Below are 21,429 nucleotides of genomic sequence, written 5' to 3' on the forward strand. Positions count from 1 at the left end.
GATTATTTTCGATTTATTATTATATTGTGTAAGGGATCATATATTTCCGTGCAAAAACTGAATTTTCAATTACGAAATGAAATGTTTTTCTTCCATATTTTAAAATTTACAATAAATATTATCTAGTAGAATCTCAACATGATAATGCACTCGCCTCTATTAATTGTTGCTGAAAATAAAAAACTAGCTATGCATTTACCAGATTTAGCATTTCCGATAAAGCACAACACGAAACGTCAAATTTTTGACAACCATGAAAATGCTCGTTTTGTAATATTACCAAGACTGAAAAACAGTTCGTTTCTGATTCGGCCAGCGGTTCTAATTGCACTATGTCTCGCTGAGTCTGTCCAGCAAATGAAAGTTTTGGAAAAAAATACTACACGGATGTCACTATATTTATTGTATCCCAAAACAACGTTAAAAAGGTTATTTTAAAACCCACTCGTCAAGTTCGTTCCAAAAACAAAGAAAATTAAAAGGGCTTGAAAATAAATTGATATCCGGCATTATCCCGATGAGCTAGTTATGAAAAAAATTGTTCAACATACGTATTCTTGGAGTCAATACGTTTTTATGTACAACGTATTCAACACTTAAAACTATTTAGTGTAGCTCTGAATACAAATCAATATAATCTTTACAATAGCTGCAAACAAACTATAATTTCGTTAATTACTCTTAATATACTATAATAAACACTTGTGCGATTGCTACTACGAAGGGAGAGGAAATTGCGCTCTGCAGCGGTATAATGAATTTATTTATAAACATCGCGTTAGCCTTCCAAAAGAGTTAATTTTAAATTTCACAATTTATATCGCTTTCCGAATGCGACGCTACTATCTCAAATCATTCCCAAAACCGACGTCGAGTCCTCACCTGTGAAGCAACGATTATTATAGAATATATGTGTAACTGTGCTATATTTTCATGTAATTATCCGGCTTATAATCACCAAAAGGCTTCCAAGCCGAACAAGAAGTTTAAAGAAAAATCTAATTCCTACAGCTCTACGTAAACCATATATACAGCGCCTCATGCTTATTATTGGAATTACATGCAAGGAACCCTCTGAATGAGTCAACGAATGCATTCTATGAGTGAGCGAAATTTGTTTCTTCTAGAATTGAATTCCTGCCTGTTTGCTGACGTTCGGTTCGTTACTAGTATTTTTTAACCACTCACTCAAATAGTGCGTTCGCTGAACGTTCGGATTGCACATACATGGTGGTGGAGAGAGGATTCATCGCATTCTCCCATGGTTCGTTGCTCCATGCTCACTAAGCTGATTGTGTGCGGCTGAGCCAAGGATGAATGCCTATCAGATGGAATCAAACAAATGAGTGAATTTTCCCATGCCTGCAAACAACATGATTAAATGACATTTCTGCTCGAAAGAGCAAAGCCATTACACTTCACCACCATGCACAAATCCTCCTGTACAAAGACTGATTTTACCAACAAATTTTCACCCTGGTGAGAAATTTTGGTTTTACCAAATTTTTCTCCTTAGGGTGAAATATAGCATAGTGCTTTCGCATAGGCCTGCTAAGCCAAGACAAGTTTCGGCTTCACTGTGTCTCATCGGCATAAACAGAACTTCTGCTCGAACGGGACATCACGTTCGATTGAAACACAAAGTGTGTTTTAGTTTTAAGGGATTTGCGTCAAGCCGGCGCTAATCTATTCCGACAATAAGTTAGTGTCGGTTTCTGATGAAACAACTAAGTATGAAATAAGGATTTGTGAGGGAAGATATACTTTTGCATATAAAATATTTAAAATAATCCATAAAGAATTGTAAAACGATCCATAAAAAAGTTGTCCATGTTCCATAAAACAAAACTGAAAATCCATAAAACAATGTGAATGATCCATAAAAGGGCGATTTGATCCATAGATTATGTAAAATTGAACCATAAAATGGTCGCAAAAGAGCACTAAATAGTATTAAAAGAGCAATTACAATCAACCAATGCCCCATAAAAGTATTGGAAATGTTCCATAAAATGTTACGTTTTACGCCATAAATTAACTGACATTGATCTATAGAATATTTACAATGTACATTAAAACACGTCGATATATTCCATAATATCGACTAAAATGTTCCACGGTATTACAAAATGGTGCAATAAAATGTTAGAAAAAGTTCCATAAATTTGATGAAAATGTTTGCTAAATAATTTTTCTTGGTTCATAGAACATGTAAAAATGAACATTAGAAACGCTATGTATTGATTCATATATCGAACGTTAAATTATGGTTCATGGATATTTATAAAACGATCCATAAGAAAAAGAAAATGTAAAACGATGTAAATTTAATGAATTCATGCGAAATTTTTGCTTTTCGAACTAATAATAATGCATATTACATCTGGTTGAAATTCCAAACTACAACAAACAATGCATATATTATAGTTAGAAAACTTAAGCCTCCATATCCCACTAGTCAGGTAACTGACCTTCGCTAACTTGAATACATTGTGGCAACTCTTTAAAGGGCAGGGTATCTATGACATTAGCTCGCTGAGAGTTATTAGACCACTGATACAGGCAGGCATGAGTCGCAAATATCAACTATCTGAAGCGAAAACGGACACTTTATACACGAACACTGACTAATGTGGCTACGCCACATCGCTTTCTAGTGCACTGTCTGACTTCGCTGCCGCTCAGTCGGCTTTTAACTAGCTATAGCCCCTATGTTTAAGTAAACACACTAGCTCCCAGTATAAGCTCACTTGTTAAAACACTTTGTTATGAGTATTATTTAGCACAACTTATTTTTTCAGTTTACCATACTTTGGTTAATAATTTTACATTTCCGCTCTCGGATTCGGTTTATTTAGGTTAAAATAATTGCCACAATGATTTCAGGTTAGCGAAGGTCAGTTAACTGACTAGTGGGATACGGAAGCTTAAGTTTTCTAGCTATAATGTATGCATTGTTTGTTGTAGTTTGGAATTTCAACCAAATGTAATATACTTTATTATTAGTTCGAATAGCAAAAATTTCGCATGAATTCATTAAATTTAATTTTTCTGGTGCATAAGCACATATTAATGGATCGTTTTACATTTTTTCTTCTTATGGATCGTTTTGTAAATATCCATGAACCATAATTTAACGTTCGATATATGAATTAATACATAACATTTCTAATATTCATTTCTACATTTTCTATGGACCAAGAAAAATTATTTAGCAAACATTTTCATCAAATTTATGGAACTTTTTCTAACATTTTATTGCTCCATTTTGTAATACCGTGGAACATTTTAGTCGATATTATGGAACATATGGGCGTGTTTTAATGTACATCGTTAATATTCTATGGATCAATGTCAGTTAATCTTTGGTGCAAAATGTAACATTTTATGGAACATTTCTAATACTTTTATGGGGCATTGGTTAATTTTAATTGCTCTTTTATTACTATTTTAGTGCTCTCATGCGACCATTTTATGGTTCAATTTTACATAATCTATGGATCAAATCTCCCATTTTTATGGATCATTCACACTGTTTTATGGGTTTTCAGTTTTGTTGTATGGAACATGGACAACTTTTTTATGGATCGTTTTACAATTCTTTATGGATTATTTTAAATATTTTATATGCAAAAGCATATTTTCCCGTACAGTATCGACTAATATTCCGATGAAATAAGTTGTGCATTAACTGTGGCGCTAAAAACAACGCACTTCAAAAAGATTGTTCAGCGTCGACTACAACCAGAAATGTTGCAGTTGGAAGTAAACAACAGACTTCTGTTCGAACAAGTAAAGTAAGTACTTGTGTGAACATTAGGCAGAAAATTGATACAACACGACAAATCTAGTTTGAATATTTTATCTGATCCGTTATTGATTTGGGAGACTTAGAATAGAAACACATTGCAGCAGGTAGAAAGCTACTATACATTTGGAGAAATGTAAACATAACCTATTTAAATGAACGCCTGTTTTCTACGTCCGTCATTTACATAATCAATAATTTGTCTTTATTTTTTCAGGTACATGAATGTGGTAAAGAAATTTCAAAATTAATTTCAAATTGCCACGGTCACATAAAATCGATGAGTTCGTCGTCCAGAAGTAGGTTTTATATATATATATATATATATATATATATATATATATATATATATATATATATATATATATATATATATATATATATATATATATATATATATATATATATATATATATATATATATATATATATATATATATATATATATATATATATATATATATATATATATATATTAGGGTGACAATAAAACGACCATTTTTGAAATCACTAATCTACGCCCCCTAGGGTCGTTCCAAAGCAAGAAAAAATGACACTGTCCAAATTTGAGCGATATCGGTTAACCCTAACCCCTCCCCCAAATAGCTTGAAATTTGTATGGGATTTTTGACCAAAATGTATGGGGAAACACTCGCAGTTCACAAAATCGCCGCTAGAGGTCGCTATAGTTATCCGAACACTGACCTAGGAAGGAGTTAAGCTTTTGAAGATGTGCCGAACAAGTTTGTCGAAGACTGCAAGACATGTCGGATTGTTGAATAGTTATTAACATTTAAAGTTGGATACTCCTGCTTCACATTCGAAAAGGGCGTACTCCACTTGTTTCATATATGTGAACCACGTGTAAGGCAAGAACAAGATCAGGGAAAACTCACATATCTCAGAAACGATAAGAGATAGACAATTTTGATGTTCTACAAAGTTGGAGAGGAATAGATGCACTTTCAGTTTTCGCCCAAAATGTTCAGAATTTCCCCGCATGGTGGCGGTAGTGAGCGAAACCATTTGAAGGTACTACTCCGACTTGCAAAAATCTACGTTTTTCTACTCTGAAAAAACTGGGATTGTTAATTTTACATCACCTGAATATGACGCTGAACCTGCTTGACTAAAACATGTTTCCCAAAACGCTAGAAGTGTTGTCTTACTAGTTTCGATCCACTGATGTAGCGTATTTGAATATATTTCTTTCAGATAGTTGTTTAACCTTCCGACAGCCATGCGAATTCACTGGGCGTACCACGTTCAGATACTCCAGCGAATCAGTCTTTGAGTATCAGCGGCTGCTCGTTTGGGGAGGCATTAACACGATTTCTGGGCGGTTAATCATCAAAATTTCAAATCAAGCTATCACAAATATTTCAAAATATGTATCCGGCGTATTGTGACATTTAATAGGGCAAATATGGTAGATTAAGGAACGTTGCCAAAACTTTTAACTTTTTGAGAAAACTGATTTTTAAAATCATGATTTTTTTCGATATTGTTGGTCTTATTTTACTAAAAATGTGCTTAAAATCTGAAGGTCTTCTATAATAGACGCAAAACATTAGTTTTGTTAGAATCGTAATATTGTGAGCGATAAATTTAACGAAAATGAAGCAAATATTACAAAAAACGTGAGTTTCAGTCAAATTCTATAATAATCGCTATAACTTTGTCACTTAAAACATAGATCTTAACTATCTTGGACAACTTGTGGTAGTTTTGAACGTTCCAAAACTTTGCCGAAGACACCATGCGAATGAAAAAGTTTACATCGCAGCGCCACCTATGCGGTGAAACTCCAAACTAATCTATATCATTAAAATAAGGCGCAGATAAAACCAAGATACTTTGCTGAACATTGTAACTAAAAGCGCTAGAGGTTTCGTATCGCAAATTTTCGTTCCTACTTTACTGTGCAATGTGATATGCACTATGCTATATTTCTTTTTAGTGCAGAAAAAAGTGGGACATCACGCAGAACTAGGGGTTTGCTCAAAACACAAATAGTGTTTTTGTTTTACGGACCTAGCGTCAAATCGGCGCTAGCTTAGTCCTGTCACCAAGATAGTGTCGGATTTTAATGACACGAAGTCGAAATGCAAATTCCACAACTAATTTAGTTATAGGTTTTGTGCTCTTCACGTGCAAAGATGGTTTTTCAACATTTTTTTCCTTAATGGAGAAAAAATAGTTTTTACGTAAATTTTTCTACACTAAGGAGAAATATAGCTTGAACATTGGGAAGCAACCAGCTCTCGACAATAACTCAATATTGCTCGAAGATGATGTTGATGTTGTCTCCAAAATCATTTATGAAGGCAGCTCAGCCCCGCATACCATTCAGGTACAAACCGCATCACAGTCACTTTTTACCATGCAATTTGCTTGTTTGTTTACATACCCATTAAAGACCCTGAATCCTTCTGGATAAAGACTCGCCAATTCTATCGTTTATCTAACAATGTCTTCCCAATTGAGAACGAGAGCCCACTCTAAAGTTTTGTGTTAAATCTTATGGTGAGTGCGAAACTATATCTTTTATACTGTTTACTATGAGTCATCTAATCATATTACCAAAGGTCAAATTTATAAAGCAAGTTATTAATATTTATTTGTTTGCAAACATGTTCTTTAGATGATTTTTATTATTTTTGAAAATAAACAATTCTTACTAACACATCAAAACTCTAGCGTTATTATGGAAAAGATATACTAATAACTGAAAAATGGAATTTTTGAAATGCAAAAATATATTGTCATCGCCAGTTTTGCTCAACGTTACTTCGAACCTTATATAAATGAAAAAGAATTATCTTTCATGATACAACGGAAGATTAATAAAATATTATTGAAACTATTGAAAATGACAAATGAAGAATAAAATAATAAAATGAATAAAATAAAATAAATAAAATGAAACAAATAAATAAAATAAATGAAATAAACAAAATAAAATAAAATATATATAAAATATAAAATATATAAAGTATATAAAATGAAAAATTAAATGAAATGAATAAATCCAAATTAAGGAACCTTTTCATATGAGACTCGATGAGTTTTATTTTATCTAATTTATACATTTTATTCATTTAATTAAATTTATTAATTTTTTAGTTTATTTATTTTATTTATCTTATTCATTTCATTCATCTCATTAATCTCATTAATCTCACTCAACTTATTCATTTTTTCATTCTATTCTTTTTAATTCTCATTATTCTTCAATTGTCATTTTCAATAGTTTCAATAAATTTCAATAATCTGCTGTTGTAGCTAAACTAACTTATGGAAATTTTGAAATAATAGTCATGTTACGTAAAAATCACAAATCTCATGAACTGTTTCCACTATATACTTCAGCAATCGGTGTGAAGCATACTTAAACCTGTGCTAATCGAAATAACCTTATGACTCAAATTATACCAACAGGTGCCATCAATCTAGGTGCTGGTTGGGGCATTGCAAAACAATTTTTTGTTGAATTCTCGAAGGCCTCCCCCTCTCATATTGTGACAAATGTCAAAGTAAGATCAGATGCCAAATTTCACATCATTTGGACAACTCTGGCCGCCCACGTTGGTGCTATGGGAAAATATGGAGGAAAAATATATTAAATGCTATAACTTTTGAAGTAGCAATCAAAAAATTACAATTTATACCTCTTTAAAAAGAAAATAATCTGAATGGAGATATTTTTGTTTCTAGAAAATACGGAAAACTGGGGTACTGGGTCATTTTGGCCCCAAAACCCCCAATTTTTAATGATTTTCTGCTCCGTGATGCAAATCATACATATTTTGTAGTTTTTTAATGTGAAAAATCTCAGAAATCGATTGGAGCCTTTTTGACCTTTGTCTTAATAGGAGAAGTTGGGGTTATAAGGCCTTTTGTCATTCAAATTCTTATTTAATTTACTACTTTTAGTATAAAATACGCTTAGGGATCACATGAGAAAAGTTTCATTCCTGGAAAAATAAGAGAAGTTAAGCTATTAGGAAAATTAATGAAAAAAATTAGATTTGTAGAGTTATTATCAAAAAGTTTGATGTTTCTGAATTTTACCTCTAACGTTTCTATTTTTGTTTTATTGTTCAGAATTTTCCACGTTCAACAAGTTACATTTTAGGAAAATTGATTGAAGAATAATAGAGATATATGCACGAGAAAATGATAAAATTTTATATAAATGACATAAGGCCCTATAACCCCAACTTCTCGTATTCGGACAAAGGTCAAAAGGGTTCCGTTAGATTTCTGAGATTTTTTCACATTAGAAAAACTGCAAAATATGTATGATTTGCATCACGGAACAGAAAAATTGTTAAAAATAGGGGATTTTGGGGCCAAAATGACTTCCCCACTTTCCCACATTTTTCTAGAAACAAAAATATCACAATTCAAATACTAAGGTTATTTTCTTTAAAATGAGGTACAAATCGTAATTTTCTGAGTGCCACTTCAAAAGTTATAGCATTTAATATATCTTTCCTCCAAATTTTTTCCCATAGCACCAATTTAAACAAAATTTAAGCGACGTGGGCGGGAGTCTAAAATTGTCCAAATAATGTGAAATTTGGCATCTGAGCTTAATTTTACATTTGCCACAATGTGAGACCCCCCGCCTTTGAGAATTAAAAAAAACCGGAGAACTTGAAGTAAATGCAATTTACAATCTATTGCAGAAATGGTAACTGGATCATCAAAGTTCTGCAATGGGGTTTGATACTGCCGCAACGAATACCGCATTGAAGTAAGGTGTGTGCGTTCGCCTTGAAAAGAAGCTTGGGCGCGAGCTACTGTGGCTCCCATTTAGACACCATTGGACAGAACTGCTGATGACAGCGGCATGGGCTCCTATATTTTCATCATCTGATCCTTCGGTTTCCATATTTACTCGGTTTCAAGCACATTGGTCCAAATTACCAAAAATATATGCGAAGCACATGGGTCGCAATTCTCGGTGATGAGAAATTTGAGATCGTCAGTTTTGGGAGGTTCACATTGTCGTCTGTAGAACCTCTTCCTCTCATGTATTTTGTCTTCGAAACGTTGATGGCAAGTCCAATCCTGCTGGCTTCAGCCTTCAGTCTGATGTACGTTTCCGACATCGCCTCAAAGTTCCATGCCATTATGTCAATGTCGTCGGAGAAGCCAAGAAGCTGGACGGACTTCCTGAAGATCGTGCCACTCGTGTCTATCCCCGCTCTTCTTATTACACCTTCCAACGCACCGTTCAACAGCAGACACGATAGACCAGACCTTGCCGTAACCCTCTTCGAGATTCAAAGGGACTCGAGAGTGTCCCCAATACTCGAACAACGCACATCCCCCGATCCGTCGTCGCTTTGATAAATCATGTTAGCTTATCCGGAAAACCGTATGTGTATTTTCATACTACGGGCTTATGTCATGTCATGGTTTACAGCAACCGATGCCTTATCTGCTGCTAGAAACGATCTTCATCTGATGCAAAAATTTTGATTTACATGTCTGCCACCCCTGAAAAAGATGTTAATGTTTACCGCGCAGCAGCGCAAAAACTAAGTACTTATTTCTGATACCTGTCCGAGGTACAAGTTGGTATGGCATTTTTTGACCCAGAAATTAGTACAAGTGCAGATGGTGAATGCGATAAAAAATCGCGAAGGAAGCGAACTTCGCCAGATATGGTGTCGGCTGTCTTTGCCTACAGGAAATTTGGCAGCGACATGCGCTTTTTTAATTTTTTGAATATAAAGTGTTCCGAACTTTTGGTAGCTTGGGGTGGTAACAAACGAATGTTATGCCACTATCGTCACCACGCGGTCTAACTCTAAAGTTAATCAAACGAGTCTGTTCAGTGCTCTTCAACTTCGTAGAACATCACATTGCACTACCTTATACCAATGTCCAATTAGGCGTACTACCTTAAATTAGTCTTGCTCACTGACGCCACCATGAGGGCAGATTTTATATTCTTCAAATGAGACAAGAATTTTTTTTAGTACTCTACAACTTCCTATGTTACTATGTTTTAATTGCCGCAAGGTTCTACTGTATCAATTTTGTTGGTTATTTTCGGCAAATTTGAGATTAAGAGAAACGAAAGCAATGAAATTGAAAGACGGATAGGTATTCTAGAGCGAATCAGTTATAAACTTAGAACGGAAAACTAGGACAAGGCAGGCTCATATGGACATGATCGAAAGGAAATACGTAGAATTCTTTGCCTTCTGCTAAGTAGGAGTTGGGCGTTGCACCCAAGTGTACCGCATGGTCTATGGTAGAACATAACTCGTCATCTTGTTTTACCGCCGACGCCGGCAAAAAATTCTTCACAAATCCTCGCCTAGAACGACCATGCGATCATTCTTCTCCCTTTCTGCTAGCATCAAGCCGTGACGCTCAACTCCTACTTAGCAGAAGGTAAAGAATTCTTCAAATTTCCTTTCGATCATGTCTATATAAGCCTGCCTAGTTCTAGTTTTCCCTTCTAAGCTTATAACTGATTCGCTCTAGAATACTTATCCGTCTTTCAATTTCATTGCTTTCGTTTCTCTTATTTTAGGCGAAAACTGAAAGTGCATCTATTCCTCTCCATCTTTGTAGAACATCAAAATTGTCTATCTCTTATCGTTTCTGAGATATGTGAGTTTTCCCTGATCTTGCTCTTGCCTTACACGTGGTTCACGTATATGAAACAAGTGGAGTACGCCCTTTTAGAATGTGAAGCAGGAGTATCCAACTTTAAATGTTAATAACTATTCAACGGGTGCTCGGATTGTCTTGCAGTCTTCGACAAACTTGTTCGGCACATCTTCAAAAGCTTAACTCCTTCCTAGGTCAGTGTTCGGATAACTATAGCGACCTCTAGCGGCGATTTTGTGAACTGCGAGTGTTTCCATACATACATCCCCATACATTTCGGCCAAAAATCCCATACAAACTTCCAGCTCTTTGTGGGAGGGGTTAGGGTTAACCGATTTCGCTCAAATTTGGATAGTGTCATTTTTTCTTGATTTGGAACGGAATTTATATATATATATATATATATATATATATATATATATATATATATATATATATATATATATATATATATATATATATATATATATATATATATATATATATATATATATATATATATATATATATATATATATATATATATATATATATATATATCGAGTCTCTCGAGAGATGGTTGATTGTTACATTTGGAAAAAAACTTAGTTGTCTTAAAATAGCTCTAACTCAAAAAGCATACTTTTTATTTCAAACCTTTTAGATCCATTGAATAATGTCCTCACATGTTTCAGTAAATGAGGTGAAGCAACCTTTTCACAGTATTTTTTTTTAATTCAACAATTTTGATCGATTTTTCGTTCATTTCGCGAAAATCTTAATATTTTTGCATCACCATTTTAATAATTCAGATTGTTAGTCTTGAAGAGATACATAATTTGTTCTTTGACATGATACACTTATCTTTTCTTGTTTTCATGTGTATGAGTTGCTGAACTTTGATATTTTTATCTCATTTTCACTAATACTAACTCTTATTGAAAAAGTATGGCACTTATTGTACCTTTTCTTATTCTTATAAGAAAGCCAGAAAAATTTTGCAGAAAAAATGTATTAATACCTTTCAGTTTAGTGCATTTAGTATTCTGTTAGAAGTTAATTAGTTTAAAATTAATGTTACCATTTACGTTATTTTATTAAAAAATTAAATAAAAACATCACCATTATTATCATGGAATTATTGCATCTCAACAAGTTCTACAATTCTTTCTTTGACTCCATTCAATTATCTCTTTTATATTCGAAGCAAAATCATTTTTATCACCTCGTGCAAAAGCAACTATTTCGAACCTACTACATTTGTGGTGAGGTCATGCTGTGTTAACTATTAAATTACAGCGAAATGAAAAGCGATAGGGATAAAGTGTCAAGTAACATGTTATAGAGAATGTTAAGGGGCGCCAAATGAACAATAGAATTTAGTTGAATAATAATTAGATTAATTACTAAACTCTCCAAAAAACGCTATATTTGAGTCATTTTACTTGTAAATAGTCAGTTAGAACACTTAACTAAAAGATATGTGTACATACATCGAAAGAAAATTTTCTCAGCTTTTCAGTGAAGCCTTGGAAATAACGATATAAAGCATATCCCTTGTTTTGACGTGAGTCTTTGTTTTTTTTCCTTTTTTCAAGGTTTTTACATTTTTTACAAAAGAAATGTATAGAATTCGCTCAAACTTTGAAAACTTTTTTATGAACGTGTTCACTGGAAAACAGACAGAGAAATAATGACCGGAACGGTGAGAATGGAGAAACGGTGAAAATTTACCATTTTATTGGAAACACTGAGAAAAGATATGTCCTCAAGCAGGAATCGAACCTGCGATCTCCCAGTCTCTAGTTGGGTACGTTAACCACTCCACCATCGAGTAACTGTGATAATGTCATCACATATTTCCAACAGTATGGTGATCACCGCCACAGCCTCCAATACCTCCTAATTGACCTATCGACCCCCAATGTCTCCTATAAGCAGAATAGGTAGCTTATTAGATTTACAATTCTGGTAAGAAACCTGTAGGGTACGGTTAGTAAGATAATTTTTAATTATCTTTATTATGTAAATTGGAAAATTGAAATCCCACATTTTGGCAATTAAACCTTTGTGCCAAACACTGTCGAAAACTTTTTCGATGTCTAGAAGAGCAACTCCAGTGGAATAGCCCTCTGAGATATTTGCCTTTATCATGTTAGTTACTCTCACAAGTTGATGAGTAGTTGAATGTCCAATACGAAATTCAAACTGCTCAGGAAGAAAAATAGAATTCTCATTGATATGTGACATCATTCTAGTTAGGATGATTTTTTCAAATAATTTCCTAATAGAAGAGAGTAAGCTAATTGGTCGATAGCTAGATGCTTCTGCTGGGTTTTTATCTGGCTTCAAAATAGGAATAATCCTGGCATTTTTCCATCTTTCAGGAAAGTATGCTAATTCAAAACATTTGTTGAATATTTTGACCAAGCATCTCATGGTGATTTCGGGAAGGTTTTTAAGAAGAATGTTGAAAATTCCATCATAACCTGGGGCTTTCATATTTTTTAAACTTTTTACATTTCTTACAAAAGAAATGTATAGGATTCGCCCAAACTTTGAAAACTTTTTCCGAGGCCCGGAGGGCCGAGTCTTATATACCAATCGACTCAGCTCGACAAATTGAGACAATGTCTGTATGTGTATGTGTGTGTGTATGTGTGTATGTATGTATGTACAAAATGTCATGTAATTATCTCAGCAATGGCTGAGCCGATCTTAATGAAATTAGTTTCAAAACGTTGCCATTTGACACTATTATTTTTGATTTTCGATGTGTTGTTTATTTTCTGAGATATGGGCGATTTTGTCAAAACACAGCAGGTTTTTTTGCGAATAACTTTTGAAAATTACAGTATTGTCCACATTAATAGAAAGCTTGTTAAAATACCTTTCTAACAAGCTATAGAATGTCTAAATCCGTGCACGAGCGGCGGAGATATTAAACATTTTGTATTTTTAGTCCTCGCTTGCCAATTTCCACTAACTAAAAATGAGATTGTTTCATACAGAGTATTTCTTTACTGGTGTTTTAGGGGCAAAACTAAACCGATTTTGAATATCGGGGTGTAAAACACATCTACGTGATTCAAGGAATTCGATGTTGAGAACATTTTGTGAATTACCTTTATAATAAATTAACTATTTCTCAAAAATCAATATATATATATATATATATATATATATATATATATATATATATATATATATATATATATATATATATATATATATATATATATATATATATATATATATATATATATATATATATATATATATATATATATATATATATATATATATATATATATATATATATATATATATATATATATATATATATATATATATATATATATATATATATATATATATATATATATATATATATATATATATATATATATATATATATATATATATATAAGTTCACTTCAAAGACAAAATAATGTGTTGATAAAGAAACAGTGAGTTCTAGTATTTATCCCTTGGATTAGGCATTGCGTTCAATCATGGGGTAAATGTTGGATGGTATATCAATACACAGATCAACAAGTAATTCACCTAGTAGTGAGATAAAAGATTTCTCATATAATTATACTCGTGGCGTCACCGAAAGCAACTGTATGTTTGAAGCCCAAAAATCTAGCGAAAATTTAGCTCTTTTCCTTTTACTACTCACATTAATTATGACAAGAATGAAAGAAATCAATATATCATAATAATATACCTATAAAAATAATGTCACTGCATTAACCATCATTTGCCATTCCTCACACGCCCCCCCCCCCCCCCATCTCTCTTTCGCTCTCTCTCTCTCTCTCTCTCTCTCTCTCTCTCTCTCTCTCTCTCTCTCTCTCTCTCTCTCTCTCTCTCTCGCTCTCTGTCTGTCTTCTATCGCATCTATCTAGCTATTTCTGTATCCATTTCTAAGTTGTGTGATAATCTGCCAATCTAAAATATTGATTAATTGTAATTGCGAAGGTTTGAGAAAACAAAACTATTTTTTGTCTGCTGCTACCTCAACTCAACTTTAATTCAATTGTATTCAAAGCCTGTATCTACACTATAATTAAGGAAATTCATGGCTATATCAGAAAAATATTTGGCTTAACTGGGTAATATGAAAGTATGACGATGAAAATTTTCAAAAGAGACAATCCACGTGCGATATTTAAACTATTCGTATCTCTATTGAATTTTGAGTGAAATATATGCTCAAAGACTGAAAGGTGAATCCAGCAGGATTGGACTTGCCATCAACATTTCGAAGACAAAATACATGAGAGGAAGAGGTTCTAGAGACGGCAATGTGAACCTCCCACCCGAGTTCGGATTGACATTGACGAAATCGAGATGGTCGACGAATTCATGTATTTGGGCTCACTGGTAACCGACGACAATGGTAACAGCAGAGAAATTCAGAGACGGATCTTGGCGGGAAATCGTGCCTACTTTGGACTCCGGAGGACGCTCCGGTCGAGCAAAATTCGCCGCCGCACGAAGTTGATTATCTACAAGACGCTGATTAAATCGGTGATCCTCTACGGCCACGACACTTGGACTATGCTCGTGGAGGACCAACGCGCTCTTGGAGTTTTCGAACGTAAGGTGTTGCAGATGGAAGACGGAACGTTGCGCAGGCGAATGAACCATGAGTTATATCAGCTGCACATTCGTTGTATTGGTACGAACTGTCATGAAAAATAACGGATCAAAGACCAAAAATATCCACAAATTAGATCCAGGAAAAGAAGTCTCCCAAAGTACCCACTCTCGATGGGGGATGCAACTACAATGTGTCTTCTAACTTATCGTCGTCCATATCTGCACACTTAGAAAAAATGAAAATTACATTTGACGTAAACAACATTGCGACGTATTTTGCTGTCTAATAATGGAATTTTACATGTTTTGACATGTGAAATAAAATATTGTGTCTCTTTTGATGTAAAACTCGGTTGAATAGAGATGGAGAATTGTGAACAAAGCGCGTTTTTACATGTTCTTGAATGTAAATTTAAGTGAATTGTGACGCTCCTTTTATGTGCATCTTGTGAGATGTAAATATTTTTAAGTGTGTGGATATACTGAGTAGTTTGAACCATTTCTTTTTCACTGTATTGGTATGTATAGGACTTATTTATCCATATTTCCTGCACGAGAATTCCGAACGAAACAATGTGAAAGCTATAAGGATGAATGGAAAGAGACTGCATTGCAATCAACTGAATGTACCGCTTTTGTGCTATCGACATAGCCTAGACATTTCACACTATTTACTTCAATGCAAATAAAAATTTTGAAATATCTACCTGTCTCATTCACGAATCGCATTCTCGCTGTCGTTCTCTGTTCAAGGGGCTTGAAAGCACATGTGACCTTGTCTCACTTTACTATATTCAATTGCGTGTTAAAATACTGGACCAGTAAATTCTATTCTGTATATAAATCTTTTTTTCGGGAATATGTGACCAAAAAGTAAACTTCGAATTCCAAAGCAAATTGAATGTTCCAGATTCTTGATTACTAATTAAGGTCCAACAATAAAGTAGATACACCAGATCATCTTAAAACGACGCCGTCAAGTAAAGAAGCCTGAAAACAAAAAGAATAAAACCAAAAAAAGATGGAAGCCCTAGAAAGTCCATTGCATATTTATTAGCCTTTTCTCAGAAGATGGGATTTTCAAAAAACACTTCAAAACTTTCTGATGGAATGGTTCTCAAATTCGTACAATCCGGTTTATTCATTTTCTTTATTCAAAAATGTTTTTAGCTTCAAATATATGACCACTTCATTTTAATTAATTATTTCATTCCGCATCTTTTTATTCGTTTTGTTCATCTGCGTTCATTTTACTTATTTTATTCGTTTCATTCTTTGGATTCACTCTGATCAGTTTATTTTTTTTGTGCATTTTACTCATATCATTCATTTTACCTTTTCTTTTTTTTCTTTTTTTTTATTCGACTATGTTAGTCACATTTTCTTTTTTACGTTTTAACGACATTCAATTAACTAGAGATTGCTGGGTAGAGAAAGTTATGAAACTTAGAGCCATAGTACTAAAGTGAGAGCAAGGAAGTGAAGTAAACAGATCGGAAAACTAGAAGTGGCAGGGTCATTAGAACAGGCTTAATATCGTACGGGCTTAATCTTTGCCTTCTGTTAATGAGGGTCGAGCTTAGGCAGAATAACTACGAATCACCCGCGTTCATTAACATGTGTCCTGATAAATGTAGACGTATCTATCTTTACCGTGACAACTGGCATTCATTTCACTTATTTTATTCATTGTATGCATTTTATTCATTTTTTCCAGTTTATTCAGTTTGTTCAGTTTCTTCATTTTAATAATCTGACTACTTTTTCAGTTTTAATCATTTCATCCAAATAATTTATTTGATTCAATTTATTTCTTTATATAAATTTGTAACCTTTTACCATTGTTCAATTTTTCAATTTAATCAATGCATTTAATTCTGCTCATTTTCTTCTTTTTATTCATTTTATCACTTCAGCTCATTTTGTTTATTTGATTCGTTTGTTTTATTTATGCATTTGATTTATTTTTTACTTTATTCATTTTTGTTTATTCATTCTTTTTATTCATTTGATCCATTTCATTAATTTAATTCATTGTATTCACTGGATGAATTAAATCAATTTGATTCATTTGATTCATTTGAATAATTTGATTCATTTGATTCATATGATTCATTTGATTCATTTGATTCATTTGATTCATTTGATTCATTTGATTCATTTGATTAATTTGATTCATTGGATTCATTTGAGTCATTTGATTCAATTGATTCATTTGATTTCATTTGATTCATTTGATTCATTTGATTCATTTGATTAATTGGATTCATTTGATTCATTTGAGTCATTTGAGTCATTTGAGTCATTTGATTCAATTGATTCATTTGATTCATTTGATTCATTTGATTTCATTTGATTCATTTGATTCATTTGATTTATTTGATTTATTTGATTCATTTGATTCATTTGATTCAATTGATTCGTGTGATTGGTGTGATTCATTTGATTCATTTGATTCATTTGATTCATTAGATTCATTTGATTCATTTGATTCATTTGATTCATTTGATTCATTTGATTCATTTGATTCATTTGATTCATTTGATTCATTTGATTCATTTGATTCATTTGATTCATTTGATTCATTTGATTCATTTGATTCATTTGATTCATTTGATTCATTAGATTCGTTTGATTCATTTGATTCATTTGATTCATTTGATTCATTTGATTCATTTGATTCATTTGATTCATTTGATTCAATTGATTCGTGTGATTCATTTGATTCATTTCATTCATTTCATTCATTTGATTCATTTGATTCTTTTGATTCATTTGATTCATTTGATTCATTTGATTCATTTGATTCATTTGATTCATTTGATTCATTTGATTCATTTGATTCATTTGATTAATTTAATTCATTTGATTCATTTGATTCATTTGATTCATTTGATTTGATTCATTTGATTTATTTCATTCATTTGATTCATTTGATTCATTTGATTCATTTGTTTCATTTGATTTATTTGATTCATTTGATTCATTTGATTCATTTGATTCATTTGATTCATTTGATTCATTTGATTCATTTGATTCATTTGATTTATTTGATTCATTTGATTCATTTGATTCATTTGATTCATTTGATTCATTTGATTCATTTGATTCATTTGATTCATTTGATTTATTTGATTCATTTGATCCATTTGATTCATTTGATTCATTTGATTCATTTGATTCATTTTATTCATTTGATTCATTTGATTCATTTGATTCATTTGATTCATTTGATTAATTTGATTCATTGGATTCATTTGAGTCATTTGATTCAATTGATTCATTTGATTTCATTTGATTAATTGGATTCATTTGATTCATTTGAGTCATTTGAGTCATTTGAGTCATTTGATTCAATTGATTCATTTGATTCATTTGATTTCATTTGATTCATTTGATTCATTAGATTCATTTGATTCATTTGATTCATTTGATTCATTCGATTCATTCGATTCATTTGATTCATTTGATTCATTCGATTCATTTGATTCATTTGATTCATTTGATTCATTTGCTTCATTTGCTTCATTTGCTTCATTTGATTCATTTGCTTCATTTGATTCATTTGATTAATTTGATTCATTTGATTTATTTGATTTATTTGATTTATTTGATTCATTTGATTCATTTGATTCATTTGATTCAATTGATTCGTGTGATTGGTGTGATTCATTTGGTTCATTTGATTCATTTGATTCATTTGATTCATTTGATTCATTAGATTCATTAGATTCATTTGATTCATTTGATTCATTAGATTCATTTGATTCATTTGATTCATTTGATTCATTAGATTCATTTGATTCATTTGATTCATTTGATTCATTTGATTCATTTGATTCATTTGATTCATTTGATTCATTTGATTCATTTGATTCATTTGATTCATTTGATTCATTTGATTCATTTGATTCATTTGATTCATTTGATTCATTTGATTCATTTGATTCAATTGATTCGTGTGATTTATTTGATTCATTTCATTCAATTCATTCATTTGATTCATTTGATTCTTTTGATTCATTTGATTCATTTGATTCATTTGATTCATTTGATTCATTTGATTCATTTGATTCATTTGATTCATTTGATTCATTTGATTCATTTGATTCGTTTGATTCATTTGATTCATTTGATTCATTTGATTCATTTGATTCATTTGATTCATTTGATTCATTTGATTCATTTGATTCATTTGATTCATTTGATTCATTTGATTCATATGATTCATTTGATTTGATTCATTTGATTTGATTCATTTGATTTATTTCATTCATTTGATTCTTTTGATTCATTTGTTTCATTTGATTTATTTGATTCATTTGATTCATTTGATTCATTTGATTCATTTGATTCATTTGATTCATTTGATTCATTTGATTCATTTGATTCATTTGATTCATTTGATTCATTTGACTCATTTGATTCATTTGATTCATTTGATTTATTTGATTCATTTGATCCATTTGATTCATTTGATTCATTTGATTCATTTGATTCATTTGATTCATTTGATTCATTTGATTCATTTGATTCATTTGATTCATTTGATTCATTTGATTCATTTGATTCATTTGATTCATTTGATTCATTTGATTCATTTGATTCATTTGATTTATTTGATTTATTTGATTCATTTGATTCATTTGATTCAATTGATTCGTGTGATTGGTGTGATTTATTTGATTCATTTAATTCATTTGATGCATTTGATTCATTTGATTCATTTGATTCATTTGATTCATTTGATTCATTTGATTCATTTGATTCAATTGATTCATTTGATTCATCTGAATCATTTGATTCATTTGATTCATTTGATTCATTTGATTCATTTGATTCATTTAATTCAATTGATTCGTGTGATTCATGTGATCCATTTGATTCATTTGATTCATTTGACTCATTTGATTCATTTGATTCATTTGATTCATTTGATTCATTTGATTCGTTTGATTCATTTGATTCATTTGATTCATTTGATTCATTTGATTCATTTGATTCATTTGATTCATTTGATTCGTGTGATTCATTTGATTCATTTGATTCATTTGATTCATTTGATTCATTTCATTCCTTTCATTCATTTGATTCTTTTGATTCTTTTGATTCATTTGATTCATTTGATTCATTTGATTCATTGGATTCATTTCAATCATTTTATTCATTTGATTCATTTGATTCATTTGACTCATTTGATTCATTTGGTTCATTTGATTCATTTGGTTCATTTGATTCATTTGATTCATTTGATTAATTTGAATCATTTGATTCATTTGATTCATATCTTTAATTTTATGCAATTCATGTTCAGTCATTCGTTTTATTTCATTCAATTTGTTAGTATGAGTCAATTTATTCTATTAATCTTATAACTATTTCTAAATATAATCTTAATTTTTATTTAATATCCTAATCTAATTTGATTCGTGTATATTATAATTTTGATTTACATTAATTTTTCTGCTTATTTTATGAATTTAAAAACTTGTTATTTCATTTTTTGCTTTACTTTTTTATTTCGGTCGTTTTGTTGATTTCTATAATTTATTCAGTTTATTCGAGATTTTATTCGTGCAAGACTAGAAACTGTTTTCATCCCACCTCTAGTTGGGTGCCTACTTCTCGTGAGTTCTGCAAACTAATCCAATAGTGAAATGTGTAAGAAATGTCTCATCTCACTGCTAGGTGGATTAAATCGGTTTTTGCTTTCATCGGAGTATCGGTTTGAATCACAATTTGCTATGTGATCGCACGCCACAACCCGTAACTCCGGAACCGGAAGTCGGTACGGGATAAAATGTAATAGTCATTTACGGGGACGCAACATCTTTCATTTGGGACTAAGTTTGTGAAAATCGGTTCAGCCATCTCTGAGAAAAGTGAGTGAGATTGTGTTCGCGTACACACACATAGACGCACATACACACACATACATGCACATACAGACATTTGCCGAACTCGACGAGCTGAATCGAATGGTATATGTAACTCGGCCCTCCGGACCTCCGTTAAAAAGTCGGTTTTCAGAGCAATTGCAATACCTTTCTATTGAGAAAGGCAAAATGGTGCGAAATCGATTGTCCCAAAGTCGATTTTAATAAAAAAAATTTTTCGTGATAACATAAAATCTCGACGTTTCATGCATTTTAAAGATGTTTGACATCAAAAATACGAATTCGATTTCTGAAATTTCATGGAGTGTCCCCCCTTTGAAAAAAAAATCGAGTTCCGGTTTATATGCGAATTTCATATGTGACCTGACGGTTCAGTCTATATTTCCGGAACCATATAAGAAATCCGTGCGAAATTTTATAGACATCTGTGGGGATAATATAGCTATCATTTGGGACTAAGTTTGTGTAAATCGGCCCAAGCATTTCCGAGAAACT

At 31.9% G+C, this 21,429-nt stretch overlaps 1 protein-coding gene across 4 annotated transcripts in view; it reads left to right on the forward strand.

Annotated features, from left to right (window-relative positions):
* The window catches only part of LOC131688162 (syntaxin-16), a 515,695-nt gene that overhangs the window by 446,747 nt on the left and 47,519 nt on the right, over positions 1-21,429 (forward strand). For 3 of the 4 annotated variants that reach the window (XM_058972354.1, XM_058972541.1, XM_058972411.1), the window contains one exon: positions 4,026-4,107. The exons of the other annotated variant lie outside the window; for it this stretch is intronic. In XM_058972354.1, coding sequence (XP_058828337.1) covers positions 4,026-4,107 — 82 coding nt within the window. The remainder of the gene's footprint in view (positions 1-4,025; positions 4,108-21,429) is intronic. 4 annotated transcript variants of the gene reach the window in all.

Source organism: Topomyia yanbarensis, chromosome 1, assembly GCF_030247195.1.
Source record: "Topomyia yanbarensis strain Yona2022 chromosome 1, ASM3024719v1, whole genome shotgun sequence".
NCBI lineage: Eukaryota > Metazoa > Arthropoda > Insecta > Diptera > Culicidae > Topomyia > Topomyia yanbarensis.